Source organism: Salvelinus namaycush, chromosome 2 (assembly GCF_016432855.1).
Source record: "Salvelinus namaycush isolate Seneca chromosome 2, SaNama_1.0, whole genome shotgun sequence".
Classification (NCBI taxonomy): domain Eukaryota; kingdom Metazoa; phylum Chordata; class Actinopteri; order Salmoniformes; family Salmonidae; genus Salvelinus; species Salvelinus namaycush.
The window spans coordinates 60,259,006-60,278,496 of record NC_052308.1 but is presented as its reverse complement, the minus strand read 5'-3'; the positions used below and the strand labels follow the sequence as shown (position 1 = coordinate 60,278,496).

Below are 19,491 nucleotides of genomic sequence, written 5' to 3'. Positions count from 1 at the left end.
AACGCTTCTCTCCTCCGCATAAACTCATTTAGTGGGCTGGTTGGTGAACTTTGGGATTACATCCAGACACTGAACTCTAAAGGGTGACTGGCATGGAATTAACAGAGTCAATATTCAAAGCCACAGTGTTGTTCCCGGCAGAGAGAACTGGTTGCAATGACGTCATTATGGCATCTTTGATGAAAAGGCCTTGTATAGATCTACTGTTTTTTTTAAGGAACCAGAATTGTTTTTACTGGTTAGAATTTGACCAAAATATGTAGTCTTTCCCATGCCATCTAGATCTTGTCATGAAAAATACTTCTTTACCCGGTGAAGTGTCCTCAAACAGAGAACCAGTTTACAACTTGTTTACAACAAGCCAAATTTTGGGTTAGTATAAACTAAATATTGGACATAAAGTTTGCTTTCAGTTCATTGTTTTGACATACCTTAGCCTCCCAGTCTTTATTGAGATAGTAAATACACGTTACACATCTCCCATCGCCGTTAGGGTTATCCACGTGGCGTACATACCCAGTCCCGTTGCCCGGGTAACAGGCCACCATAGCCTGAAAAAGAACATGAGAAGGGCATGTCAGGAGGAAATATTTTGGGTGGCCATTTTGACAGTGTCGTAAAAGTTATCACAGAAGATAAAAATGCTTCCCAACAGTAGACATACTTTCAACACCTATTTCTGAGATGTCCATGCAAGTCAGCAATAAATTACACCGGTTCAGGATATCATTGCAGATGCAATTCAGTTGCTTGGCTGTTGCTTTCCAAATACATTTTTAAATGTGACAATCATTACAATGCATTTCACAACAAATGATTAATGCACAGCCAATTGTTTAAAGTGACCCCTTTTAACACGCTATTATTCTATGTCATTTCAGAATACTTGTCTCCATGATTAGGCTACACTCTGGTAAAGCATATAATAGAACAGCATATTTCCTATTATGAAATTGTCATGTCATTTAAGAAGTCTTGTTGATTCATAATGGATAATACTGCTATTGAAATGCATGTGTATAAAAAGTGTATATACTCAATTATTCCTGTTCAAAGCATGCTAACAAAAAAGAGATTCACAAACAAAAAGGCGAGCTTGTTATTCATAATTGCTGATATGTGAAAGACGAGGCCGAGGCGCGACTGACACACTTGCTGGGCTGATTTGAAAGGAAAGAGGCTAATTGGAGTAGACAAGTTGTTTTTGCTGTGTCATCAATCAGGCCTTTACTTCAAGCGTTAGAAAACAATAGGTCAGAACTGTTGGCTAACGAGCATTTTCCCCCTTTATTATGTCGGTCTCTGGGTCACAGGCACAAGTTGTTACGTAACAAACCGTGGGTGGATTTGTACATTTTTCTTTATGCACAGATAAATAAAGATGTCTTTTTTAAATAAATGGATACATCCTTTTGGTGCTCGGGTATTGCCACGGGACCGGGCCAAAGTGGAGGGGAGGGACACACACACACATGCCTTTTGCTTGGTCATTGGAGATGTATAGTACTTCCAAGGACATAGGCTACAATTGAGTAGTCGCAAAGTAGTATATTTTGTCAGACTTTATTTGGATACTCCCATATAGATGATCTAGAGATCAAAAGAGATGGCACTGTGCTCTGATATTGATTAATTAATTGTTAGGAAAGAGCTTGCAAAAAAGGCATTTCACTGTCTTTGTGCATGCGACAATACAACTTGAAAGTACAGATGGTCAAACTTTCAACAAACAAGGCAAAAGTAAACATGTCGTCCCCCACGAAAGATGCAGCACCTCCCTTGGATCGATCAGTGTAATTTTATAAATTACAGATCTCTAACGCAAGATGCATCATTCACCCAAGTTTAATCAAAATCGGGCCAGTGGTGTCTGAGACTTTGCATGGGTTAGCTATCATATCCCTGAGCGTGTGTGCCAAATTTAATCGCAGATTAAGAGATATGTGCCCATTATAGTGCCACCATGTTGTCAATATGAATGTTCTTGCATATGTTGTGTCTTGACAGTGTTCGCAACATGTGTACCAAATGTTGTTACAATACGAATATCCTTGACTGATTTATATGTATTACTTTGCAAGACCAAGCCCACGTGAATGTTTATTGGTCAATATCAATGTTGTTTTGGGTACTAGTCTGGAAAATATTGCGTTGAGACTTCTGTCTATAGATGCCACATATCAAGTTTTGTGCAGATAGGTAATTCTGTGCTGTAGCGTTTAAGTGTTTTTCACAAAATTCTAAAGGGCGGAATGTGTAATTTTGTAAATGCCAGATCTCTATGGCAAAACACATCATTCACCTAAGTTTTCGTCAAAATCAGTCCAGTGCGGTCTGAGAAATCGCATGTGACGAACGAACGAACGTACGGGGACTAATTTCATCACGGGGGACAACTATCTGTTGATAAGCTACTACTTGCTAAGGTTAAGATTAGGGCTAGGGTTAGTGGATAGTTAGTTGAAATGTTGTTGACAGTTATTGAACATCTACAAATCATGTACAAACCATTTATTTGGGACTATCCAAATAAAGTGTTACCATATATTTCATATCTAATCACAGAAACAGAAGACATTGATGTGACAAATCATTCGATTCCAAAGTAGGCAAACTGACAACACTCTGAATTGGAACTGCTTTCCAAACAACATCCCTGTCAAGTTCCTATAGCAAGTCCTCTTCAATTATACTCTACAATAATCATAACTATGCTCCACTGATAACAGAATTCCGATAGGTTCTTAGACTGTCAACAATGGCCAGAGTGTAACCCACCCCCCCCACCGGACTGTATGATACTATGACATGAGACTGCTTACACTGCTGTTTTCCCCAGATTACCGGGCTCTCTCTGTATGTGCTTATTTGTGAACTGGAAGGCCTTCTGATCTCTTTTCCATCTGTGGAGGAGGACGGAGAGGTGGGGTGAGACGAGATGAGGGGAGAGGGGGGCGGGAGGCTGTTAACCACCAGGATGTTCTGCACGTCTCCCGTTCACGCCTCTCCGCCAGGGTCATTTCCAGATGGTGGAAACCCCCTCGTCTTTTTATTTAAGAGAGGCCCGCACGCAAAAGAAAGGAAATCAAAGAGAGGAAAGGGGTGTCTGAGGTCACGAAATAAGTCAGCGGCGCTCTGGGTCAGACTTTGAGTCTAACTGGGATAGGCGGTGGGTGATCAAAATTGTGTGTGTGCGTGTGGTTGTCTGTCTGTGTGGAGACCATGCCGTGAAGCGAAGGTCAGACTGTGTGATAACCAAGGTCTTGATTTTTTTGTTTTGCACAACAGAACAATCCATCCCCGAAAGTTTTGGAATGTCGAGGTCGGAACGTTGGGAACGAGGGCAGCAGAAACTTGAAAAAAAGGCCCACTGCTATTGTTTGAATTTTTCTGCTTAGCTCATCAGGATAGGGCGGCAGGTAGCCTAGCTTTTAAGAGCATTGGGCCAGGAACTGAGAGGTCGCTGGTTCCAATCCCCGAGCCGACTAGGTGAAAAATCTGATGTGCCCTTGAGCAAGGCACTTAACCCTAAATGCTCCTGTAAGTAACTGTGGAAAAGAGCTTCGGCTCAATGACTTGACCTTTTTTTAATATAAATGACGATGCTTCGATCTCTCCCGCGCTCGCCCTCGGATTCCGTTGAGTGATCTCCACGCTGCAGCCGGCAGTCAGTGACAGGCTATGCATGACACATGACAGCCCCCACAATCCACTCGCCATTATTTCAACTGTTATCCAACCATTAGCGCTTTTCCTGCAGGCAGGTGCAAGCTGGGCTCGAAATGGAGGGAACCACCGACACACACAAACAAAAACAAAAGACGATTCGGGACAAAGCTAACACAGCTCCGAGGGCTGACGCAAATTGAGGGAGTGAACGGGTACATGCGTCAGAGAGGTTTCGCTCAGTGCGAGAGGGGGAGTGGGGTGGTGAGCCGTTGGGGTTTACATTATGTGGGCATTGCGTCATTTGGCTTCTGGTGGTCATCTCTCGCATGCCATGCTATGCCTCCTATCAGCTCTGTGCAAGAGCGATTTCTCAAGTGCCCCCATTAAGAGAGGGCAGGTGAATGGAGAAAAAGGGTGAGGGGGTTGGCAGACATACCACCTTCATACAGGCAGTGCCCGTACAAAACCTAGGGTTGTAAAATTCCGGAAGCTTTCAATAAATTCCCTGGTTTTCTAGAAATCCTGGTAGGAGGATTACGGATTTCCTGCTTTTTCGCTCCTGAATCCAGGAATCCACCAACAGGGATTTTGGAAAAACCAGGGAATTGATTAAGAGTTTTGCAACCCTACGCATACCATATTATGACAACAGCGGTCTACAAAATGCAAGAAACATCTCATACTGTAAGCACTTAATATGCATAACAAGACTGTTATAGGGGGTTGAGGGTAATTTGGTAACTTTGACCTTAAATTGCTGCTTTTCTTACTTTATTTTCCAGATGTTTAATGAATGTTTTATGTTAATAAAGTTGATGGTGATCAGTTACATTTTATACTGCACTGCTGCAAGCAGACGTGAGAAAGCCAATGTATGCGTTATGCCATAGACATGTATTGGAGCGAGGTACTCGCTTACTGTAGGCACAATGCATAAATGGGTCACAGCTCTGAACTGTATAAGGCCACACAAATGGAATAGGCTATATTGCACTTATAGCCATTGCGCATAATGCACTTCAACACTCCAGTCTTTGCACACTTGGAGTGAGTGTATCTGTATCTGAGTGTAAATGTCTGAGTATTCCTGTGTTTGTGTGTCTGAAGGTGAGGGTGTCTGTGCATGTTTCAGTCTTTCTGTGTAATTGCATGGTTCAACGTTTGAAAGTGAGTGTGTGTCTGTGTGAATGCACCTCAGTGTGTGTGTGAGTGATGTTTCCCGCTCTCTCATCCTACTCGATCTCTGACACCGCGCCACCTACAGAGTAGGCATGGGTAGTATCCAGATTTTCATACCGTCCTTCTCTCATCCCGAGATTTATGATATTACCGGCATAGCACACAAGGGGAGCTAAAAACACGAGAAAAGCTAATTGACCGTCTATTATCAAAATGCTAACAAAATTAGCACAAACTAATAGCAAAATCATATAGACACTGTTAGCTAACTGCTAACGAGTGAAAAGCGAACAAACTAATTGCAAAGACAGGGAAATCGAGCTCATAAAGTTATACAAGTTAGTAGCTACCGAATGTCATTTTCAGTGAGTATGGACATTTACAAGCAAAAGTGAACTAGGGGAATTGTGCAAATGAACAAAGATGTGATGCATGCGTTTCTAAAGGAAGAGCAGCATGTGTAAACCGAGCAGATGGAAAAAGAACAGAGGAAAAAATGCTAATAGGAAGCACAGGGAAAAAATTGTAACTGTGCAGATAACTCATCCAGAGTTTTTGACTTCTGGCAGAAAGCCATTATTAGTGAATTGCATCACCTCATGTCACAACTGAGACACGCCGATAGATATAGAACGCTATGGACATACCGGCTTCTGCTGTGCTATTTAAAAACAAACACGCCACTGGCTCAACTGTTCTGGGGAACTACGGTAAGCTTCATAATGTGAAGGCATAATGTGAAGGCAATCTACTTTATCTCCTAACGTATAACACAAGTTGACTGCAGGTATTAACTTAAAACCTTTTCACAAGTGAGTACCAAATATCTCCAATGGTCGCCCCAGCGTGAGTTGTTTTATGCACGTGATGTCAGAATGCGCTCGCTGTTCTAAAATGTGATTATTACGCAACAGGACAGTTAACACGCCCTGGCTGCTAATTATCTATAGGTTATGTTTAAACTTGTCAATTTCAAATTATTTTATAACAAGTTGTATTTTTTAACAACAGTTTGAATTGAGGTGTGTTCCGCCTCCTCATTAATTCACATAGAAGTAGCCCATTTCAGCATTGCGGACAATTTATGTTTGAGGCTTTACTGAGCCGGATAAACTTCACTCATGTTTGCGCAGATCAAATATGCATACATTTGCGCATTCTTGCAAGAATTGGAAAATTCTCTTGCTGGCGCTCGCTTTGCCTTCCTCGTTGTTTTCCTTACAAATAATAACGTTGGACATGTGTGCGTTCCTATCAAAGTAAGTTCCTTATTTTTTTGTATATCGTGTTGTCGTTTCTACTGTAGGCGCATACAGTATCTATCCATGGAGCATAATGTATTTACAGTTTTATTCACATGTTTTCAAGTACTAATGACAAATAATGCATTCTGATTATTGCATTTATTGTAATGGACACCTATGTGTCAAAAATACTTCTTTGAAGGTTGTACTATAAACCAACCAAACTCATCTTGTCTCCTCTTATCTTTGGTTGATGTGAGAAAAAAAACAAGCATGGTGGTGCGCACAAACTACCCATCGTCAGATTACTTTCTAGAAAGTGTTTTACTCAATTATTTTGATCAGTGGTGAGCTCACCCATGATGTAATTGCTATTAGCTAATTCATATTGTAGTTTCTATCAGCCGAGAATATTATAAAAATATGACCGCTTGTGTTACTTCAATCTTTCCTCAGTTAGCGCTAGAACAAATGTAGCCTACATTTTTCTGCTTTTTCTGAACCTACTTCTGTGAATGTCTGATCATTCCATCCAAAAATAAACTGGTCACATTCTGGACATAACTTTGTAAGGACTGTGTTTGTGCAAAATGTTTGTGGAAAAAAGTGTGGCCAGCTCAAATGCTGATTGTTGTGTCAATCAAAAATGGACGTTCGAAATAAGCGTTCTAATCAAGAGGTATGATCATACGCAACAGGGACCACTTTAGGATGATCACATCCGTTTGTTGGTATGTGTGAAATGGTTAAAAGTTAGCTACAAATATTTGTGAAAAACTTATATAGAAATAGAATAGAAATAGTTTTGACGGTATTGAAAAAACATCCTGCGGCTTTTTCCAATACCCTGCTATACCACAGGAGGTTGGTGGCACCTTAATTGGGGAGGACAGGCTCGTGGTAATGGCTGGAGCCGAATTAGTGGAATGGTATCAAACACATTCTTTCCATATGTTTGATGCCATTCCATTCACGCCGTTCCAGACATTACTGTGAGCCGTCCTCCCTTCAGCAGCCTCCACTGCGGTATATGGTATAAATGGTATACTGCCCAAGCCTACTTCAGGGTGAAGTGGCTGAACTGATCTAAACTCAGCGGTGGCTGTGTCGGCAGCTGGAGCCCATCCAGACAGGCTTTATTTTAATGATCGTGCTACGTGCGGTGCGTGATGCTGCCTGTCTGTCTTCTAGCTGGCTGCTGTTCCTCTAGCAGGGAATGGGGACTAGCCCTGGCACTAGAAGAGCATCCAGGCCAGGCTCAACCGGTGTTGGCGTAAACACATTTGTTATGGTCAAGAGAGGGAGGTTAGCGAGTCAATTGAGGATTGAGACGGGTCATGCACAACCCCCGCAGTGTGCAGTTTACGCTACATGAGTTACTGTCTGACGCAGACATTTAGTGTTGTTTGAGATGAAGGACCTGAACAGCCTTCAAAGTGACCTTTTAAAGTGAGACTGACTTTCAAGAAGGATGTGCACTGTTTTATGCCTTAAGCTGGATTTTTATAAAGCAGCTGTTTTAAAAAGCAACAGTTTTCACTCTTTCAATGCAACTTCACTTAGATCACAAAGCAACTCATCCACGTTTGAAATTGCCTGCAATATCCAATTCAATCAAAGTCGATAAATATGCTCTTCTTTACGACAGTGTTCTAGAATTTAGGTCCTGGGGACCCACCCAGGGCATGGACATTTCTGTTCTATCCCAGCGCTAAACACACCACATTCAATTTATCAGGGGCTTGAATGTGCAAAAGCTGTGGGTCCCCCAAGATCAGGATTGAAGAGCATTGCACTACTGTAAGAATTTGTTACAACAAGTTGTGCCATCATATCAAAGCTTTCTGTGCAGCTGGAGACGAAAGTCGGTAGCCCCACTCCAACCATTGGTAAAGCAACGTCATTTAATTTCAGAAGCACATGAGAACCCATTTGGACCCGGATTCATTTTGTTTTCACATATGAGCTGCAGCACAGGTAAGGAGTTCAAGCACTCAAGGATCGAAAAAATATAAGTTGCTATGACATGAACATTTTCTTAAATAACCTCTCAAACAGAGTAACATAAAACTCTTATTTCCTGTCAGTTTCACAGACTGTCCCGAGGGGGACTTTCCACAGTGCCACTGAGTTCTGGGCGAATGGAGTAGCCTCGGTCTTCTGAATTAAAACAACGTGGCAAAATGGGCTGTCTTTAGCCTGTGCATCTCCACCGTAGACTGTAAATAGAGGCATTAGGCATTTCATCGTGCTAGAGCTCCAGCACCGACCCACCACCAGGGAGTAAGTAGAGGCTGACAGACACAGACACCAGGGTTGTGTTCATTAGGGCATGCAACAGAACTTTTTTTGCAACGAAAAATGAAAATGCGTTTCTTATTGGCCAGGCTCACGTAGTCCATCCCAGTATTGGTCAGCTTTCCACAGTTTATGGACTAATGAACACAACCCTGGATAAACCATCTATGTGTCTCACTAGAGAGCTCAGGCTGTTTTGTTGACATTCCCTAAATTGCTGTTTAAGCCTTTAGCCTTTAGCCTGTGAGGGTCAACACATTGCATCGCTGCCCGTCCAAACAAGCCCCTAAATGAATCAATAGCGCTTCCTAGACAGGATAAAAATGGTGGGGAAACTGCCAGGACAGGTCCAAACAATCCTAAGGCAGCCAGTAACTCACCAAAGGTTTTGGGAATTTTTACGAGGCCTGAGACAACCAGTATACACAACCAGGAGGAATTATGCCATAGGTTTCCCATTACCACGTGTGGACCACTGCATTTTGTAGGTCCCCATAAGTAAGATTCTTTAGGGAGCGCAGGTGGATCCCAAATGTATGCAATGGGCCATGTTAAGGGAAAAGGGGTAGTGTACAATTATTTGCCTAGTAACTTGAGCATTTCCTCATTGTCTAGTAGGTGCTAACATGCTATTGTGCTAAAGGTCAGAGAAACAAGTATGGCCCTGCTGCCCGTATCAGTGTCTGCAGGAAGTGCTGCTTTGGCGCTTCTCAAACATCCTGTTGTAGTGCACGGCCACAAGGAGATGACACGGCTGAGCAAACTGACAGATGAAACTGGACCAGCTGCATTGAACTGTTGCCAATTTCCTTGAATTTGTACAAAAGTCTATCAATTGCAGTTGACATGTCCTTTGAATTGTCAAACAGGAAAGTACACAGGAAAATCTCCTAAGCAATTTTAACACCCACAGTGCTCAAATAAACACTTTCAACATGTACATATAATTACCCGGAAAAGCGTTCAATTAACTTTGAAAAGTGTTGATAAATGAACACATTTTAAAATGTCAAAGTCCATCAATCAAGAAAACTTTATCGTGTTAGGCTCCCAACACTTTGGGTGATAAATGTATATTTCAAAATAGTGACAAGCGACAAAAAACATTGATGTACAATTGTTTTGGGCAAATAAGTCAAAGCCTTGCAATCACGGAAAGGGGACATTTTCTTGTTCTTTAAGACCTTGACAGAGTGCATTTGTGCAAAGTCCCAGGACCGCTGGAAAACAATCAATTAGGAAACAATAATGATAGTTTTTTTTCAAATTGTTAGCGGATATGGCAGGGGAGTCTGAATACCCGGCGCACAATATTATGGTCAGTCTGTTTATTGTCCTACTGTTTAGGCCTAACACCCGGAAAATGTTTAAATGAAACCTTCAAGCCTGGACACTATTCTGCTTCTCACAAACTAACGGCTGAGGCAAACGTCAAATTATTATCGAAAATAAACAAGCCACTATTTAAGCTTGCAGGGCGGATTACTTCCTATCAAATTTCACTTGAAAGCCCTATCTGTACTCTAGGGAGATGATTGTTTTCCTTTAACCCCATATCATAGTGTTGTTTCCAGTGTAGAATTACCGTAATTTCCTATTACTTTGAGATCTTGACACCAGATACCAATTTTAGTTACCACAAAAGCCAGGCTTTTCTTGTAGTGAAATGTTGCTTTTGCATTCCCCATGTCAACCACAGAACCAATCATTATAGACAGAAGATACATCAAGACACAGAGCATGTTCGGGTTCCAAAAGCAACATTCTCCGAGTAGTTTAGAAGTTGTTTGTTTGGTTAGACACCCAGAAGTAAAGTTCATAGAATCCGGGGCTTGTGTTACAAGCAAGCAGAGCTGGACTGTTTTCCATGGCAGACAAAGTTGAGCTTCATGCATATGTCTGTCTGTGTATAGAGACTGATAAGGGAAGCAATCCAATCTACGTCCAAACAGTCACTGATCTATCAGGGGTCGTCCTTCTTCACAGCTGTGACAGAACAAACTCGGTCACCTTGCTAGCCAACAGTGTTGAGAGAACTACAGCAGGTCAAAGGGTTCAGACACACCCCCAAACAAAATGGCAGTTACATCAGCGTCTTTTTTCTCTATTGGTCTAAACAACTTAGAGGCTATATGTAACATCTGCTGGGAGGTGATCTTGAGCCAAAGGGGTACCCTAAATGGACTGAAATAGGCCATTGTCCAGAAATGACCTGATTGGACAGAGAGTGACATTTTTCACAACCATGAGAAAAAGCATACATTGTTTCCCTAATATTTTTTCATGGATTTGTGTGAAAACAGGAAATGCATGTATTAACGTATAATATGCATATGAAACACACAGCCAACATCCAAGCCACAATTTGACTTAAACAATGAGAACTAAACTTCCAAAGTGTGTCTTTAAGGCAATTGTCCTCTAAAACACAACACAACCTTTTTGAGTAAGGGCCCAAAGCTGGCGGTAAAGGGGTGTTCCTCACATGCAGGAAATGTGAAGGTCGTCCTGGCGATGGATGACTCAAATACGTCCTATCAGTAGCATAGGGTGCAGCCTGCCAGGAAGTCCCTGTTTAAAGAAATGGTCTCAAGTTTTTATATCAGAGAGTTCAGAACAATAGAGAAAGAAGATACACAGCAGTTTGGCTGAGCCTCTACCTTTAAACCCCTATTGAGCAGATTCCTAACTGGAGATAAGTGCACATAACAGCAACTTTTTGGGTACATCTTCAAACCTCAAAACATTGAGTTTGTGTGTGTTAAGAGGGGGTGGGCCCCATGTGTTGTGCTTGAGTGGTGGGCCTGTGGACTTTGCAATGAACCCCTGGCAAGAACCTATAGGGGCCACAACAGATGCATACCTTAGTGAACTAGTCCTCTCGACGGGGGCAGATTGTGGAATGAAGTAATGATAAACCATGAGAGTTTGGCAGTAGAGTGCCATTAACAGCTGGTGAGAGAGGCGCAAGGGGCCAAGGTCCACTACACATCTGAAAGTCAAGGGGACATGAGCAGGGCAGCAATTACGCTTGCATTGCTCTCCATACAGCTCAGTCAAAGGTATTCGAATTGCTTTGCATTGAATTATTTTGCATCACCAGTCCACCGGTTAACAGTACACACCAACACTGTACATAGAATGGTTAAGACTTCAAAGTTTGTCAAGAGATTAGGATTAATGAGTGCATACTAGCAGCGTGATTCAGCTGGTGTGTGTGGATAGACTCGTTGAATAACACAGTACTGTATTGTAACCCTAGTACAGTTCTGTCTGGTGGAGGGGTGAAGACTGATCTCACGACTAGATGTGTACCAACGGTTGCGTGCCATGTCATTGACTGTGCAGTTGGGCATCAGATGGCTATACAGTGGCTTGCGAAAGTATTCACCCCCATTGCCATTTTTCCTATTTTGTTGCCTTACAATCTGGAATTAAAATAGATTTTTTGGGGGGGTTTGTATCATTTGATTTACACGACATGCCTACCACTTTGAAGACGCAAAATATTTTTTGTGAAACAAACTAGACAAAAAACAGAAAACTTGAGCGTGCATGACTATTCACCCCCCCAAAGTCAATACTTTGTAGAGCCACCTTTTGCAGCAATTACAGCTGCAAGTCTCTTGGGGTATGTCTCTATAAGCTTGGCACATCTAGTCACTGGGATTTTTGCCCCTTCTTCAAGGCAAAACTGATCCGGCTCCTTCAAGTTGGATGGGTTCTGCTGGTGTACAGCAATCTTCAAGTCATACCACAGATTCTCAATTGGATTGAGGCCTGGACTTTGACTAGGCCATTCCAAGACATTTAAATGTTTCCCCTTAAACCACCCGAGTGTTGCTTTAGCAGTATGCTTAATCATTGTCCTGCTGGAAGGTGAACCTCCATCCCAGCCTCAAATCTCTGGAAGACTGAAACAGGTTTCCTTCAAGAATTTCCCTGTATTTAGCGCCATCCATCATTCCTTCAATTCCGACCAATTTCCCAGTCCCTGCTGATAAACAACCCCACAGCATGATGCTGCCACCACCATGCTTCACTGTGGGGATGATGTTCTTGGGGTGATGAGAGGTGTTGGGTGTGCGCCAGACATAGCGTTTTCCTTGATGGCCAAAAAGCTCCATTTTAGTCTCATCTGACCAGAGTATCTTCTTCCATATGTTTGGGGAGTCTCCCACATGCCATTTGGCGAACACCAAACGTGTTTGCTTATTTTTTTCTTTGAGCAATGGCTTTTTTCTGTCCACTCTTCTGTAAAGCCCAGCTCTGTGGAGTGTACAGCTTAAAGTGGTCCTATGGACAGATACTCCAATCTCCGCTGTGGAGTTTTACAGCTCCTTCAGGGTTATCTTTGGTCTCTTTGTGGCCTCTCTGATTAATGCCCTCCTTGCCTGGTCCGTGAGTTTTGGTGGGCGGCCCTCTCTTAGTAGGTTTGTTGTAGAGGTCAACCGATTATGATTTTTCAACGCCGATACCGATTATTGGAGAACCAAAAAAAAACGATACCGATTTAATCGCCCGATTAAAAAAAAAAATGTATTTGTAATAATGACAATTACAACAATACTGAATGAACACTTATTTTAACTTAATATAATACATCAATAAAATCAATTTAGCCTCAAATAAATAATGAAACATGTTCAATTTGGTTTAAATAATGCAAAAACAAAGTGTTGGGGAAGAAAGTAAAAGTGCAATATGTGCCATGTAAGAAAGCTAACGTTTAAGTTCCTTGCTCAGAACATGAGAACATATGAAAGCTGGTGGTTCCTTTTAACATGACTCTTCAATATTCCCAGGTAAGAAGTTTTAGGTTGTAGTTATTATAGGACTATTTCTCTCTATGATTTGTATTTCATATACCTTTGGCTATTGGATGTTCTTATAGGCACTTTAGTATTGCCAGTGTAACAGTATAGCTTCCGTCCCTCTCCTCGCTCCTACCTGGGCTCGAACCAGCCACCCTCGAAGCAGCGTTACCCATGCAGAGCAAGGGGAACAACTACTCCATGTCTCAGAGCGAGTGACGTTTGAAACGCTATTAGCGCGCACCCCGCTAACTAGCTAGCCATTTCACATCGGTTACACCAGCCTAATCTCGGGAGTTGATAGGCTTGAAGTCATAAACAGCGCAATGCTTGAAGCACAGCAACGAGCTGCTGGCAAAACGCACGAAAGTGCTGTTTGAATGAATGCTTACGAGCCTGCTGGTGCCTACCATCGCTCAGTCAGACTGCTCTATCAAATCATAGACTTAATTATAACATAATAACACACTGAAATACGAGCCTTAGGTCATTAATATGGTCGAATCCGGAAACTATCATCTCGATAAATGTACGGAACCGTTCCCTATTTTATCTAACGGGTGGCATCCCTAAGTCTAAATATTGCTGTTACATTGCACACCCGTCAATGTTATGTCATAATTACGTAAAAGTCTGGCAAATTGGTTCGCAACGAGCCAGGCGGCCCAAACTGTTGCATATACCCTGACTCTGAGTGCAATGAACGCAAGAGAAGTGACACAATTTCACCTGGTTAATATTGCCTGCTAACCTGGATTTCTTTTAGCTAAATATGCAGGTTTAAAAATATATACTTCTGTGTACTGATTTTAAGAAAGGCATTGATGTTTATGGTTAGGTACACGTTGGCGCAACGACAGTCCTGTTTCGCGAATGCGCACTGCATCGATTATATGCAACGCAGGACACGCTAGATAAACTAGTAATATCATTAACCATGTGTAGTTAACTAGTGATTATGATTGATTGATTGTTTTTTATAAGATAAGTTTAATGCTAGCTAGCAACTTACCTTGGCTTCTTACTGCATTCGCATAATACTCGTGGAGTGCAATGTAAAGCAGGTGGTTAGAGCGTTGTACTAGTTAACTAAGGTTGCAAGATTGAATCCCCGAGCTGACAAGGTAAAAATCTGTCGTTCTGCCCCTGAACAAGGCAGTTAACTTCTTATGGCTGCAAGGCAAAGTGTTGAGTAGCCAGTGAAATCGTGCCCATTTCAAACGGCCTCCTACTCAAATCTTGCTCGTACAATATGAATATTATTATTCTTTTTGGATAGAAAACACTTTCTAGTTTCTAAAACAGTTGGAATTATTTCTCTGAGTGAAACAGAAGTCCTTCTGCAGCACTTTTCCTGACCAGGAAGTGAAATGTCAGAAATCGATGCTCTTTTCAACTTGATGCCTATACATGGTCTTGACACTTAGGAGTCTGCTGACACTCTATACGCCTTCCTATTGGTGTAAAGAGGATGTCAGAGAAGAAATTTTTGTGCTCATCTTGTTCTGTGGTGGAAAAAAACCTATTTCTTTGACGTGACCGTCCACTTCCGGTACTCTGAAGGAAGTGGGATTGACTTCTGTTTTGCCTTCGTAACGAACGGCTAACATCTCCGGCTCGATTTTTTTTTGATACATGTGACCATATCATCGTAATGTATGTTTCAATATAGTTTAATCAGATTATTGAAACTTTATTCGGGAGTTTTGCCGTGTTCCGTCCTCTGACTGTGTTTGTTTGTTGGAGAAATTTATGCCACTCGGCTCGTGCCAATGCTAATTGAAGAGGGAAATTTGCCATTCTGAATCGAAACAACGACTCATCTGGACAGAGGACACCTTCTTCAACATTCTGATGAAAGATCAGCAAAAGTAAGACCCATTTTATGATGTTATTTCATATATCTGTCGTGCATGTGAACTGGCCGTGGGCGCCCAATTGTGTCTGTCTATTGTAGCTACGCTAATATAGCGATACATTTTGTTTTCGCTGTAAAACATTTAATAAATCGGAAATATTGTTTGGAATCACAAGATGCCTGTCTTTCAATTGCTGCAGACTATGTATTTTTCAGAAATGTTTTATGATGAGTAATTAGCTATTTGACGTTGGTGTCTGTAAATATTATGGCTGCTTTCGGTGCAATTTCGGATTGTAGCTGAAATGTAAACTATGGTTTATACATGAAATATGCAAATTTTTCGAACAAAACATATGCTATACAATAAATATGTTATCAGACTGTCATCTGATGAATTTGTTTCTTGGTTAGTGGCTAGTTATATCTTTATTTGGTCGAATTTGTGATAGCACCTGATGGAGTAAGAAACTGATGGAGTTAGAAAAGTGGTGTCTTTTGCTAACGTGGTTAGCTAATAGATTTACATATTTTGTCTTCCCTGTAAAACATTTTAAAAATCGGACATGTTGGCTTGATTCACAAGATGTGCACCTTTCATCTGGTGTCTTGGACTTGTTAATGTGTGAAAGTTAAATATTTTAAAAAAATAGATTTTGAATTTCGCGCCCTGCACTTTGAGCTGGATGTTGTCATAAGTGTACCGGTGTCGGGCTGCCCCCGTAAAAGGTTAACCCACCGTTCCTAGGCCGTCATTGAAAATAAGAATGTGCTCTTAACTGACTTGCCTAGTTAAATAAAGGTGTGTGATTTCCGATTGTTATGAAAACTTGAAATCGGCCCTAATTAATCGGCCATTCCGATCGGTCGACCTCTAGTTTGTTGTGGTGCCATATTTTTAAACATTTTTAATAATGGATTTAATGGTGCTCTATGGGATGTTCAAAGTTTCTGATATTTTTTTATAACCCAACCCTGATCTGTACTTCACAACTTTGTCCCTGACCTGTTTGGAGACCTCCTTGATCTTCATAGTGCTGCTTGCTTGATGGTGCCCCTTGCTTATTGGTGTTGCAGACTCTGGGGCCTTTCAGAACAGGTGTATATATTCTCAGATCATGTGACACTTAAATAAAGTCCACATGTGTTCAATCTTAACTAATTATGTGACCTCTGGAGGTAATTGGTTAGCTTATATGTTAAATACCTATCCAAGCATAGTAAGGTCTGGCATGCAATAAAGCAATAAAGTCGGGCAGGAACTCAGACATAAAGTAGGGAACGTATCGGAACCGACGATCAGTCCAACACCGTCAGTGGTCGACCATCACCCACAGGTGTCTGCCGCATCCTTGCCGTTAGTTGGACATGAGCGATTGGCCGTCATTCCCAGATTCATGTATAATCTTGTTCAGGGCGAACAAAGAGTAACAAAATAGTCAGTGGCCAGCCATGACTTTCTATCTATTTTAGGCTTAACACTTTTTACTGCCCATGAATTACATTTTTATTACTCTGCCATTTTTTAAGTCATGCCCGTCCCCCCTCCGTTCTTGACTTTTCCTAAATAAGTCTATATAACACACTGTCGGTGTTAGAATCTTATTATCACAAACAGAACTGGAGTGAATGGTTATTCCCCATTGGCCCTCCTTTTCCCGACAGTTGAAAGTGCAGTGCCCAGCTGATAATCACCCCAATAATTGCCTCGGAGCTAAACCTGAACTATACCGGAACTAATTTCACACATATAAAATCAGATTAAATAAATGAAATAAAGTATGATGGGGGAAAAGGGGGGTGAATGGGTTGATGAGCGAGAGACAGTGAACGATGCATAATTATGTAATTGCCAATTGTGAATGAAGAACAGGATGGGCCATTCTATTGTATTGATCTGTTCTAATTATAATCTACAAAATTGTATGTACCCTATATCAGGGTTGGCAAGGGGAGAAATGTCACCATGGACAATTTCTTTACTCCACTGTCATTGGCAGGCACCGTGAACAAAGTGAGGTGGGAGATCCTTTCCTCTGTGCAAAATAAGGCACTTGCACAGCCATTGTACTCCACAATATGGCTGAAGAATGACAAGACGACGGGGACACAACAAAGAGAGAACCGAAGACTATTATGCATTACAACCAAACAAAGGTACGGTGCATTCGGAAAGTATTCAGGTCACTTGACTTTTTCCACATTGTTACGTTACAGACATTCTACAATTGATTAAATTGTTTGTTCCCTCATCAAACCCCATAATGACAAAGCAAAAACATGTTTTTATAAACTTTAATACAGTACCAGTCAAAAGTTTGGACACACCTACTCGTTCATTTTTCTTAATGTTTACTATTTTCTACTTAGCTAATTTGAGCTGTTCTTGCCATAATATGGACTTGGTCTTTTACCAAATAGGGCTATCTTCTGTATACCACCCCTACCTTGTCACAACACAACTGATTGGCTCAAAAGCATTAAGAAGGAAAGAAATTCCACAAATTAACTTTTAACAAGGCACACCTGTTAATTGAAATGCATTCAAACGGACTACCTCACAAAGCTGGTTGATAGAAGGCCAAGAGCGTGCAATGCTGTCATCAAGGCAAAGGGTGGCTACTTTGAAGAATCTCAAATATAAAATATATATTTTTTTTGGTTACTACATGATTCCATATGCGTTATTTCATAGTTTTGATGTCTTCACTGAAATTCTACAATGTAGAAAATAGTAAAAATAAAGAAACTTTGTTGAAGCATCTTTGGCAGCAATTACAGCATCGAGTCTTCTTGAGTACGACGCTACAAGCTTGGCACCCTTGTATTTGGGGAGTTTCTCACATTCTTTTCTCCAGCTCTGTCAGGTTGGATGGGGAGCGTCGCTGCACAGCTATTATTAGGTCTCTCCAGAGATGTTCGATCGGGTTCAAGTCCGGGCCTCTCAAGGACATTCAGAAACTTGAACCAAAGCCACTCCTGAATTGTCTTTGGATGTGTGCCCTAGGGTGTTGTCCTGTTAGAAGGTGAATCTTCGCACCAATCTGATGTTCTGTGCGCTCCGGAGCAGGTTTTCAACAAGGATCTCTCTGTATTTAGCGAAGTTCATCTTTCCCACGATCCTGACTAATCTCCCAGTCCCTGCCGCTGAAAAACATCCCCACAGCATGCTGCCACCATGCTTCACCGTAGGAATGGTGCCAGGTTTCCTCCAGACGTGACGCTTGGCATTTGGGTTAGGGTTAGTAGTAGGTATTTTTTTGGGGGGGGGGGGGTAGATCAGCTTTAATATTGCAGATAGATTTTTGCTTCCATCAATTGTACGTGTCTGCATCATTTCCAATCCCCCATATATTTTTTGCAAATATATACATACATATATACATACATATATATTTTTTTATATATTTCCTTTATTACCCTACTACCCCTCCCACAATTGGTGCAAACTAGTGAACAACAACACTTAGGCCTGTTTTTCCATCTTATACATACTATATACATTTTATGGACAGTCTATTTTACAATAATTCTATTTTGTTTGTTTTTACTCCTGTCCTTCTTCTACCCTCAACCCCTTCCAACTGTTTCTGATGCCCATTCTATTTGCCATATCTCTCAAACTGTGCTCTTTTAAAAAAAGTTCTCAACCTATATTCGTTTTACGGGCACAGTATGTTTTACATTAGTTATCTTGTTGTTATTAGTCCCAACCTTCAGCTCCATTCAAAACCTCCCATCCATCTCTTAACACCCTCCTTGTTGGATTTCTATTTGCCATATATTTTTCAACTGTGCTGTGATGTTTCATAAAAGTTCTGAACCTTTCTATTCTCATTGTTTCTACCGATTGTAAATTGAAAATATTTTTTTGCTAAAAGTATTATTATATTATTGATCGATTGACTATGACTTTTCAGATTGCACAGTAGTGCTATCTGCAGGGTTAGCGCCAGTTAAATATTGCAAATCTTCAGCCATTCCTGGATCTATGACCAAAAACAAGCTACATATGTACAGTACCAAAACAACTAACAAATTATGGTCTTTAATGCAGGGCCGACAGACAAGTTACTTACTCTTTCCTCTTCCATTTTTGCGGTAGTGCTGCAATTAGTTGGTTGTAATTTTGGGTAGAGCAGAAATGTACATGTTTTTGTTAGCTGCATGTATGAATAAAAAACATGAGCTGGCGAACACCCAGAAAAAAAGTATGTATGACATAACTCTACCAGTCGTATTTATGATATGATTTACAAAGATTGCCTTTTTAAACATTAAAAAAAAAAAAAAAAAATGTTTTTTATCAATTAGTATATTTGAGTTTAACTTCTCTAGGAGAGGGGGCAGCATTTTCACGTTTGGATGAAAAGCATACCCAAATTCAACTGCCAGCTACTCATCCCCAGAAGATAAGATATGCATATTA

The 19,491-nt window shown here is 41.2% G+C and overlaps 1 protein-coding gene across 1 annotated transcript in view; it reads right to left on the bottom strand.

Annotated features, from left to right (window-relative positions):
• Positions 1-19,491, bottom strand: part of LOC120065243 (egl nine homolog 1-like) — a 39,935-nt gene that overhangs the window by 11,571 nt on the left and 8,873 nt on the right. The window contains exon 2 of the mRNA XM_039016065.1: positions 432-551. Coding sequence (XP_038871993.1) covers positions 432-551 — 120 coding nt within the window. The remainder of the gene's footprint in view (positions 1-431; positions 552-19,491) is intronic.